We start from the raw sequence: 12024 nt of genomic DNA, 5'->3' as shown, positions 1-12024 counted from the left end.
TTACTTGTACAAAAAACTTTTGATCAAGGCATACTTAAGAGTGTATACTAATAAAAACAACAAAACTTTGTTTACAAAAAGATAAAAACATGTTAAAATTACAAAAAATGTATTAATTTAAAAAATGAAAATAAATAAAAAGCAAAATGAAAAAGTTCTGCAAGAATTTAATACAATTGTAATGAAATCATCAGGAAGTTTAAGAATAACTAAAATATTTTATATTTCCAAGCAAATCCAACTGTATAGACAGTAGAGTTTATATTAATAAGGTCTTATGTACAGTTAAATTGTAGTTAAATTTAAATAGTTGTAGTTAAATAGTTGTAATTTCATTTTAGTTGCAGTTAATTTTTGTAGCAAGTAAAATGTTATTAACTTATTGATAATTCTAATTTTGGTCTTTTTAATTAATTGGATGGACTCAGTTTTTTTTTATAAAATGAAACTACAAATATTTGATTTTATTTCAGTAAAGTTAATATTCTAGGTATGGTTCAGGTTTTGGTGCAGTTATGGTCGTAATTTTGGTTACAGTTGTGGGTGTAATTTTGGTAGCATTTGTGGTTATGGTTAAGGTAAGGTTCCAAATAATTACAATTTTTTATTGAAATCATAATTTGGTGATGGTTTAGTGAATAAAATTAAATTATAGCGTATTATTCACTTAAAATAATGTATTAGTATTTATTCAAAAATGACTTCTATTTATAAATACATATATAAACACTAATAAATACATGAGTATAAATATGATTTTTCAAAATTCTGTTTTTCAAAATAGTAAGTACACTTATTCAAAACCAGTACCTTTAGGTACATATAATAGTTAAAGTCACATCTACTGTAATTCTAGTTAGTGTTTTTAATATTGTCAAAAAAAACCTGAAAAAGAAAAGAGAAATTGTTAAAACGTGTTAGAAGAAAAATTATAAACTATTGTCAATTATTCATATTTTAAAACGCTAATCATAATATTGATCAGTAAAATTAATTGACTAAAAACTAAAAAGTCATGATGACAGTTTTTAATAAATACATATATATTGGTAATCAAAAAAAGTATCGAATAAAGATAAAGTGAATGTTCTATAATAAGGTAATGGTACCATAAATAAATAAACTAAAAATTTAAAAAAAATCAGATTGACATCAAATAAGAAAAGGAAATTTCAAGTGACAAAAAAAGCAAATTTATATCTATAGATGTATACGAATTGAATCGATATAAAAAGCGATATTGGGTCTGAGTACACTCGTAAGAGAAGAACAAATAACAAATATCAACATACTTTAGATCTAGTCTTCTAGATAAAAGTTTTTAGTAACTTGTAATTTAGTGGTACCTAATTAAAGTTCAGGCATTACAAACGATGGTTTCTTAGTTTCCTAGACTAATGATGCATATAAAAAAGTGCAAACACTCAGAAGACGTAGCAAGTGGGTAATACCCTGCTGATAAATTTCACATAAGTATTTGAGATCTTTTTCTAAATTCCCAGGAGAGATAACTCAATAACAAATTTATTAGGAAAATTCACCTAAGATCCTAATAAACTGTCCTAAAAAGTTTTCTAGTGATCTCACCTGAGATCTCATCTGAGAAGTTAGCATGAGATTTAACCTGAAATCTCAGATAAGATTTTTGCGTACACAGAAAATAATTTTGAGCATAAGGAGATCAAGTACGTGTGATTGTAGAGTTCAAATCATTTTGAATTCCTACTACACAAGTATTTGGACTACCTAAGATCAAAGATTGTGTCACACTAGTTCAAATGTGCATTGAACTCGTAAAGCAGAAGCATGAGAGCCGCGCTGCCTATAGTTTGTGTGCGCACAGTACGGCGCAGCATTGAACTGTAGAAGCTTATGGAGGGGAGCCCCCGGAGCTCAGCGATCGTGCTCTCACAGCACAAAGTCTGGGCTCATCTTATATGGATGGTATAGGTATATACTAACGTGTCTGTATATTAACGTGCTTTTGAAGTGCAAGCCTTTTTTCACTTTTGTGTTTACATTAATGTGTAGTGTTGTAAGACAGTCCACTACGGTTAATGATAAAAAGTGATCATTTAGTAGCAACCAGATACGATATTTAAATTGAAAAAAAGCAGCTTAAACTGTATTTTTTAAATGAATTATTTATTATACAAGAAAACATTATATCACCCCCACCCCCTCCAATTTTTTTATTCGTGTCACCATTTAATAAAATATCGCGTTTATGAATTATTTAGTTAACTAGCTGTTAAAAAGGATCCAATACTCTAAGACTAATATCTATTAGATTTATTTACTATACTAATGTATTGAGTAACAAAATTTATATTGGTAGTTGTGTGGTTCGAACAACTTTGGTTAAACTCATGAGATCTTATTTGCCCAGCACAGCTCTCTCAACTAACATAAATTGTGGTCTAAGGTAGGTTGTGTATAAATCAATACAATATAATCAAAATCTGTTTCAATAATTTTTTAAAAAAAGTTATCAAATAGAATAGTAAATCCGTTTGTACATACAAAAGTACTTAAATTTCGAATACTCCTTTTTGTTATACACTAAGTTTTATCTACAAACTAGGTTTGGAAGACGTAGTTCCACGAAAGTTTTTTGAAGAAATTTATTGATATTATAGTTAAAACGATTCTAATGAAAATGCGCTTTAATAACTAAATATAGTCAATCTTTTGATAATTTTTAAGAAATATATCGAGAACCCGTTACTCTTGCACTCAAGTATTTTCAAATATTGTAAAAATTTACAAGATGTAATTTGAATGAATAACTATTTTATTGAAATAAAACAGTTTTCATATCTTTGTTAAAAAACTATTTTTGTTTTATAAATACATAAACTCACTGTAGTCAGTGGCCGTAAGCCTTGAATATATTAATTTAAGCCCAATTATTAGGCTTATGCAGTTCGATGATGTTAAGGACCGAGGAGGTATACGCACGATTTAGCTTTCTCAGCCCAAAATACGGCATTGCAGAGCTGAACGAAGCTTTGAACGCGCAGACTCCAGACTTTGTGCTGTGAGAGCACGATCGCTGAGCTCCAGGGGCTCCCCACCATTCTATAGTTCAATGCTGCGCCGTACTGTGCGCACACAAACTATAGGCAGCGCGGCTTTCATGCTTCTGCTTTACGAGTTCAATGCACATTTGAACTAGTGTGACACAATCTTTGATCTTAGGTAGTCCAAATAGTTGTGTAGTAAAAATTCAAAATGATTTGAACTCTACAATCACACGTACTTGATCTCCTTATGCTCAAAATTATTTTCCGTGTAGTGGACATTTACTCGAACCAACTGATACACTAGCTGGTCATTTGCATAATTTTACAAGCTATCAATAGTACAGAAGACTAAGAACCACCAATAAAGTCTTTAACATAACGTTGATCTTCCATATTTAATTATTTCATAAGTTTTGAGTCTAGTCACTTAAATATCACCAGAACATCTACATGTCCAAAAGTCAAACATTTTATTTACTGATTTGCTGTAAAGAACCAACTTACAAGGAAAGGTTAAACACATCGTTAGTCAATAAGTGTATGGATTTACTATTTCTTAGATAACTATTCAAAGACAGGTAAGAGATTAAAAAGGTAGTTTTTGAAATTTATGATGGTATGTTAAAAAAAAGATATGCTCAGAAGATAAAAGAACTGGTTCAAAGTAATCATTTACTATATTTTTTGTCATTTTGCACTATTTTACTTGTTATTAAAAGTTCAAGTTCACTCTAAGAATTACTCTTTTAGTCGCCCAACCAACCTGGCCTTCAATATTTATTTAAAAAATAATAAATCCAGGCACTCATTAACGTACAGTCCATTGAACTTGTTAGTTGAGTCTTTCTCGCCCTCCATATTAAATGTATAAGTTTATTTCGTTGATCTTCTGGGGCAAATGAAAACAATTAGTTTAAGCAACGTTTCGTCGACTGGTGTGTCGACCTCTTCAGGCTTTATTAACAATAATAAATTATTACAATGACTAATATAAACAACAGATACATATAATGTGGAACTGACAAATAAATTACTTTAATTTAAACCGTGAGAGACAATTTATTTAACGTATCGAGCAAATGGCTCACACGCAAGTCAAACTGGCAAAGTTCCCAACACCGCAAAGTACCCCGCTTTTATAACAAACGCACACACACACAAATATATACAGGTTTCGTAGTGCGATGACCTGAGCCCTCAGTTCACGTATCATATTATCAGTATACAATTCTAAGAACGTACATAGTCTTTAAAAATGGACAGAATTAAAGAAACTTCGATAAGTGCGACTTAAATTATAAACATCTTCTTTTTTGTTTATATTATCAATGTTGGAGGTAATGTGTAACATTTCAGAAATCAAACGTTAACCATAATTCGGCTCTTTGTCTAACATTTTTATATTGTCCCACTCAAAATTATGGTTATTAGAAATTTGGTATAAAGTAACTACCGATTCCGGTTTGTAGTTGTTTTGGTGTTCTCATTTTCTCTCTTTTAAAGCTCTCTTCGTTTCACCTGTATATTTTGCTGAACAGTCACTGCATGAGATTTCATATACGACATTAGTATTATCTAAAGTATCAGTAGTATCTTTTCCCAACTGTACAATATGATTCATTTTTTTGTTTATTTTCGGAATTACTTGTATATTGTATTTTTTTTTAAAATGTTATATCTTATCAAAATTATTTGAATCTTACATTTTAAATATAATCATACTGGGCAACAAAAAAAAGGATACAATTTGTAATTTAATAGACAGGGCCATAAGACTCTCTGACAGTTCATTCCATAATGAAAACGTGAAAATTGTAAGACAGATGCTGCTTGAAAATGGCTGTCCTAAGCATTGTATTAATAAATATATTAAGAAAAGACTTTGTAAGATCAATAATGATGTTACAGAGAAAACTCCAGAGCAATTACCTTTAAATACAACCATTATAAGCTTCCCACTTTTTCCAAATAATTTTGATAAAATACAACGTTTTTTAAAAAAATTCAATATACAAGTAATTCCGAAAATAAACAAAAAATTGAATCATATTGTACAGTTGGGAAGAGATACTACTGATACTTTGGATAATATTAATGTCGTATATGAAATCTCATGCAGTGACTGTTCAGCAAAATATACAGGTAAAACGAAGAGAGCTTTAAAAGAGAGAAAACGAGAACACCAAAACAACTACAAATCGGAATCGGTAGTTACTTTGTACCAAATTTCTAATAACCATAATTTTAAGTGGGACAATATAAAAATATTAGACAAAGAGCCGAATTATGGTCAACGTTTGATCTCTGAAATATTACACATTACCTCCAACATTCATAATATAAATAAAAAAGAAGATGTTTATAATTTAAGTCGCACTTATCGAAGTTTCTTTAATTCTGTCCGTTTTTAAAGACTATGTACGTTCTTAGAATTGTATACTGATAATATGATATGTGAACTGAGGGCTCGGGTCATCGCACTGCGAAACCTGTATATGTTTGTGTGTGTGTGCGTTTGTTATAAAAGCGGGGTACATTGCGGTGTTGGGGCCTTTGCCAGTTTGACTTGCGTGTGAGCCATTTGCTCGATACGTTAAATAAATTGTCTTTCACGGTTTAAATTAAGGTAATTTATTTGTCAGTTCTACATTATATGTATCTGTTGTTTATATTAGTCATTGTAATAATTTATTATTGTTAATAAAGCCTGAAGAGGTCGACACACCAGTCGACGAAACGTTGCTTAAACTAATTGTTTTCATTTGCCTCAGAAGATCAACGAAATAAACTTATATACATTGAACTTATTCTTGTTAACTAGTCTATTAAAGCAAATTAATACATGAACTGAATAACATTTGGTAATAGACATGTCCTGCTGCCATTCACGTGCTTAAGAATTAATTTTATAAATAAATATTAAAAATCACATTTAAAACGAGACTTAAAAGGTGCTTCTAATAGCATGTTATTTAATAAATGAATAAATTTTTAAAGCAAAATGCAGTGGGGCACTTAAAGGGTGACTCTAGGTATTACTTGATGTGTTTTTTCTGACGCATATCACACTTTAGGTGCCTGGCTCACTTATATCACAAGATCCATGTCACTTTGGGGAGAAGGGAGATAGAAGTATAATGATTATACTATAAATCAACTATATGGCATGTGGTGATGAGGATGTCCTGTGTCATTCAAGTATAATACTTAATATTTATTTATTAAATGTTGAAGTCCAAATTATGTAAGAGTTTCATAGAATAGTTCTTGATCTTATGAACTAATAATGGCTCGTTTAATGCTTAATCACTAGCTACATCCAAATACTTAGGATACTCCAGATGTTTGCATTATTATTTATTTTATCAGAAATCCACAAAATCTAGAGCTATTAGTCAAGTCTCTCAACTTACCTGACTTTTACTATTAGTTAAAGAAATTGAAGTCAATGCACTTGAGTCATATCAGGACAATTTTATCACTAAATGTCAAACAGTAAATTCATTAATTTTCTTTAATCAACCAGACTACAAACAAAGGTTGAATTTTAAAAGCCAGGTCAATGGGGACTCAGGGGGTTGTTCTTGGTTTCTAACACTTTTGCTCACGTACATACATACACATATAGGTACATACTTTACTCTCGTTAAAAAGTGATCATGAAATTCTGGTCTGTTCTAATGCTTAGAATAATTTTATGGCACTCAAAGCAAATAAATGATTATAGATTCAAGAACGTATTGAATCAACATGCTTAGTTAATAAATATTTTAACTAAAATTTTTGTATGAAATTTAATTTAAAAAACTATTCTTAGTCAGTTAGATGCGTTTAATTTTGTAAGAAAATAATATCAGCGATTCCGCAGACCCATTACCATTTTGATTTATCAGTTTGGTAGTTACCAACTCTATCCAATTCTGATAAAATATTATAATTTTGTTGACTTAAGACTATAAAACTTTTTAAAAGTTATAAAAAAAACTTATAAAAAATGTACAATCTTACAGTTTCTATTCCAAGCTTTATTTTATTGTATCCAAATATTAACAGCTTCTTTGCAATAAATTATTGTTAGAAAATACTTTGTAAGGTTACTGGCAACTGTAAGCACCAACTTTGATTCTTGTTTCATTAACGTTAAAAAACAATTTTATGTATATATATACATATATATTTAAATACTTATTAATGTTTACCTGAACAGTGAAAAGTAGTGATAAAAAAAATTACTCAAAAACCAAACACGTGCACTAAAAAGTATTATTTTGACGATTGTTGTAGCTCTAATTCAGTTAAATTTAGAATGATCAATTTGTTTTCCATAGATATGTGCATATTAAATGCGTATAACGAATGCGTTACTAATATTCAACATCAAAATTCATGCTCTTGTAGGGCATAAATCAGCATAGGCCATGTAATGTACTCGTCACGTAGGTAGTAGACAGGATAACCCACTATTTTCAAAATTAGTTTTCAAAGCTGTACAATGTATACAAGTCTTGTACATGCATGCATATAGATATAGTTTTTTTTTTTTTTAATCATCATCGCCCGTAGGCTCAGACATGGCATTCTTTTACACAAGCATAGTGTTAATTAGCCATCGGTGCACTTGAGTTATGACCAGATGTTTGTATATACATATATATAAACATCTGGACCAACTCAGTCACACCTATGATCACGTAGGCGAAGCGTCAGAGAAACAGTTAATGAACCTTCGAGAATCAAGAGCACAGGCGAAAGGGCGAGACTTGAATGGTGACCAGACGATCACCCTTTCAAGTACTAACCACGCCAAATGCAGCTCAACCTCGGAGATCGACGGAACTGCAACTCTACCGTTGCGCCACCGCGACCTCATAGATATAGTTAAATTCTTGTGGTATATGTATACATTAAACTACCGCAGCATGTATTCATGTTTTCATGAATGCATTGTTTGGAGTTTGGACAACCCTGAAAATGAATCTTGCCACAATAACACATGAACTTGATGCGTCTATCTGAGTACATGTAGCTCTATTAAAATACTGCAGTGTGCAGGTATGAATGCTTTTTTTTGACAGTCCTGAAAATTAAACTTTCATCAGAAATAAGACATTTTATGAATATGCATACATACATTTTTATAAATTTGCATAGGCATATACATATATACATGTACATATTTATAAATTGAATAACCTAGAAAATAAATGTTGAAAATATAGTACGTCAACAGTAATTGTATAAAGAACACAAATCTTAATGTTATAACTTATTTAAAAAATAAATTAGGATGGTACGAGATATTATGTATAATACACATTTTTATTATTAGACTTTGTCACACGGTATTTATATTTACAATATAAATACCATGTTAAAAATACTTGTTTATATAAATTAATCGCAGTTGAGCAATAACATTTTGCACATAAGATTCGTAAAGATTTTTTTTGAAGTCAAAGTTTTTGTACCGTCAGTTTGTTTTGTAATCAACTATTTTTATAATTAGTTTTATTATTGTTACATAAATATTAAAAAAAATTCAAGATACATTGGTCTTTTATAATCATAAGTAGTTTTGTGCATTAGTCACAGTCACGAACTTATTGCAATATAATTTTTTTGTATCTTGTAATATACTTTGCTAAATTACTAAACTAACACATTTCAATCCGAATTGGAAATTTTTTCATATGATGAATTATTGACTTAGTATTACAAAATGTTTTACATGAACAATGAAAAAAAATTATTTGAAATCGATAATCTTTTACATGTCAAAACATTTTTGATTGACAAACAAACTATGGTAATTTTTTGAATCTCACTTTTATGAGATAGAACACGCAAAGCTTTGAACTGTTATTACAATATCTTTAACATTAATGAAACTTTTTATATTTATGTATTTTTTTATCTTTAAAAAACTAAGCGAATAAAAAAATAACTTTCGAATATCTATCAGTCTTAGACGATTACTAAAATCATTAATTGTTGCTTAAACTTTTAAAAATGTATTTAAAAATGTTATTTTTTTTTCTTAAATATAAAACATGAAGTGACTACGAAAGATTATAGTAATAAAAATTTTAAGAATTAGAACTAGAATTTAGACAATTTTTTTTAAGGAAAAGAAACGTCCAACCATAAAATTATCAATGGTAAGAAAACATGCAAAAATTTAATTCTGTCAAGTATGCTCCGGTGTTTGCACCCCTACAGTAACTTGTGACGCAGGCATATTAGCAACGGAATCATCTCGCTCAACGTAATTTGAATCAAAGCATTTGATGACGATCGGAGTATCTAAACACAAATATTTATCGTTTAAATAAATCATTGTATGAAAAACTTTTAGTACGTATAAAAAACTTACCGTTTCAAATAATTTCACCAGTGACAAGAACATACGTGCCTTTTTGAAAATCCAAGGGGATATAATCTGCAATATTCACGGTTACCTTAAACACTCCATCAGTGATAGCACTACACCCGTACGAGGAGTTGTTGAATCGTCTAGATGATCATCAAAACTTAGTTTTCACGAATTCTTTAATGGCAAACATCATTTTCATGGCTTTTTCGTGTCCTACGTCGATATAAGTTGTCTACAATTTTATAATGATATTTATTGCATTACTATTTTTTTTTTTAATATTAAGGTTAGAGTAATGAAAAAAATCATTTTACAAAATTCTTACCCTATTGACATGAATATCGTTTACGTACTTGTTGATCATTTTCTTGCTCCATAATAAGCAAACAATCCTTTTACCATCAACGTTGTATAAAAAGAGATTCATACGCATGTATTTTTGCTTTGTGCTAACTTATTTGGCTCCAGATATCTCGTAAACAAAACCAATGAGCTCATTATAAGAAAAGAAATGTCAAAATTGAGTATTTTAATAGTATAATCTGTAAAATTATGCGTATGCAAGAATAGATTAATAATTAGTACTGAAAAGAGTACACACACATATAAATGTATATAGTTACATTCGTTGTCTAATACTTGTCCGTCAATACATCAAAAGCATCATTTGAGGAAAAATTGCTTGCTTGAGCCATTTTTATACTGAAAATATGTACGTATATTTTATTATTCCATTATATAATCGAATCATAAAATTTGATATAAAAAAGCACGCAAGCTTAGCCATGTAACCTATCAACAGTCATATGCGTTTAGTATTATTACTCTTGAGTATTTATAAGTAACTCATTAAAGATAAGTAATTAAACGCATTGACAACACTTATGTTCATATTTGATGACGAAATATTCCAAATTAAAAGTTAATTGAGACTGATTTCAACGAATTCCGTACCACGATAACTCACTAACGTTCATTCAAAGTGACCGTCTCGTCAAGAAAGAAAGAAAGTCAAAAAAGAAAGATAGAGATCCTAATATATATAGTTTAATACACAAGCACATGGCTCGCGCATTGCCCCAGCGATCAGAGAATACGACATAATTACAACTGACATCATTTTATTTGAAGGATGCCATGAAAATTAATCGATCTACAGCGTTATAATAATAAATAAATATTTAAGAGTACAATTTAATGTGTGTATTTATAATTAAATACACCGCCTTAAATAAACATGTCGTCTTTCTCAACCAATCAGATCAAGATCTATTCTGTCGACAGTCACGTGATAAACCAAACTTTTAGGAGAGGAATCCTCCAAAGATACTATCAACCATCTTGTATCCACAATACTTAGTGTGAAAAAGGGTAATATAAAAATCATTATGCGTAGAGTGGATCAGTGGCTTTAATAGTTTTTGTTCCATATTATTTATATTATTTTGTTCAACATTATTGATATCTTGAGAGAGTGTCCAGTACTACCTTATCTTTCATGTTTTGTCACTATGGGATCCTTAATCGGTAACCTCAACGAAATATGAGTGACTTCTAAGAAACTAAAATAAATGCTTGTTCTCAAGTCTCTTCCAATGCAGCCCTTGAGGGATACTTCTTTCATCTGGGGCAAACTGAAGCTCAGAAAGAATTGAATGCCACAATAAACTACTTAAGTGAATATTGAATACTTGATCAAAAAGATAGGAATAAGATTATACTGTCAAGTTTTTAATTGTCAACGTATCTACATTACGTGACGAACGCTGTACAAATAATATTAAAGAAGGTTGGCACAATAAGTTCCGTTAGCTTATAGAAAAAAAATTATCCTGACCCTTATTCATCCCTGCATAAGATATATAAAGAAAAATTTCTTCTCAAGCCAAAATTTCTCAAATTACGTTGCCCATGGGTCAAGTTTGAAACATAGCCCTAAAAAGATGACACAACAATTAAAATCGTCCACGCAAAACTACAGAAAAATATTTTACAAATAAACTATTTAAATTTTTACATGCAAGACAAAACAATATTCTACTTTTTAAATTTAATTTAATACTTTTGTCCACACATTAGTGGACTTTTACTTTTTTTATAAATACGTTATTTAATTACTTAATTAAATAAGTTTTTTACATTCAAGAAATCAACCGTCTGGGAAAAAACGTTCAAAATTTGTCAAAAAAGTCTTTCGAGATTTGTGATTCTGAAAAATGGCTGTGAATCCATGATTCAAATGCTGTTTCATTTCAATGCAATCAATAGCCTTCCTAGATGCGCAGTGCATGCGAACTAAAAGTACGATGTGTTCTTCCCACGCCATAATTGCAATATTCTCAAAATTGCGGAAGCAGGATGTCGCAGTACTTTCACGTGTATGCTAAGCTATAATTTACGCAAAAGTTATAGTGCTGTTACGACCACGGTAAAGGACCATAGTACTTTTAATTCAACTGAGTATTCATAATAATTAGACTGAAGCCACCTGCCGTAAATTAAGAGTGTTACGAGTTACATTTCCATCGTCCTTATTGCACTTTATTCTAATTTGTATAATTTCATCAAAGATTATAAGCTCTGCAATACATAACAATTTACGGGTTACTACGTAATTGGTACTTT

At 30.0% G+C, this 12024-nt stretch overlaps 1 protein-coding gene across 2 annotated transcripts in view; it reads right to left on the bottom strand.

Annotated features, from left to right (window-relative positions):
- Positions 1-760: 760 nt before the first annotated feature.
- The window catches only part of kuz (zinc-dependent metalloprotease kuz), a 539267-nt gene continuing 528003 nt past the window's right edge, over positions 761-12024 (bottom strand). The window contains exon 12 of one of the 2 annotated variants that reach the window (XM_089597595.1): positions 761-885. In XM_089597595.1, coding sequence (XP_089453721.1) covers positions 853-885 — 33 coding nt within the window. In that variant the 3' untranslated portion in view covers positions 761-852. The remainder of the gene's footprint in view (positions 886-12024) is intronic. The other variant, XM_089597587.1, reaches the window with a different exon arrangement.

This window comes from Copidosoma floridanum, unplaced genomic scaffold (genome assembly GCF_036245765.1).
Source record: "Copidosoma floridanum isolate Cflo_tuat_1 unplaced genomic scaffold, Cflo_Japanese_pri ptg000004l, whole genome shotgun sequence".
NCBI classification, from domain to species: domain Eukaryota; kingdom Metazoa; phylum Arthropoda; class Insecta; order Hymenoptera; family Encyrtidae; genus Copidosoma; species Copidosoma floridanum.
This window is presented reverse-complemented; position numbering and strand designations above follow the sequence as displayed.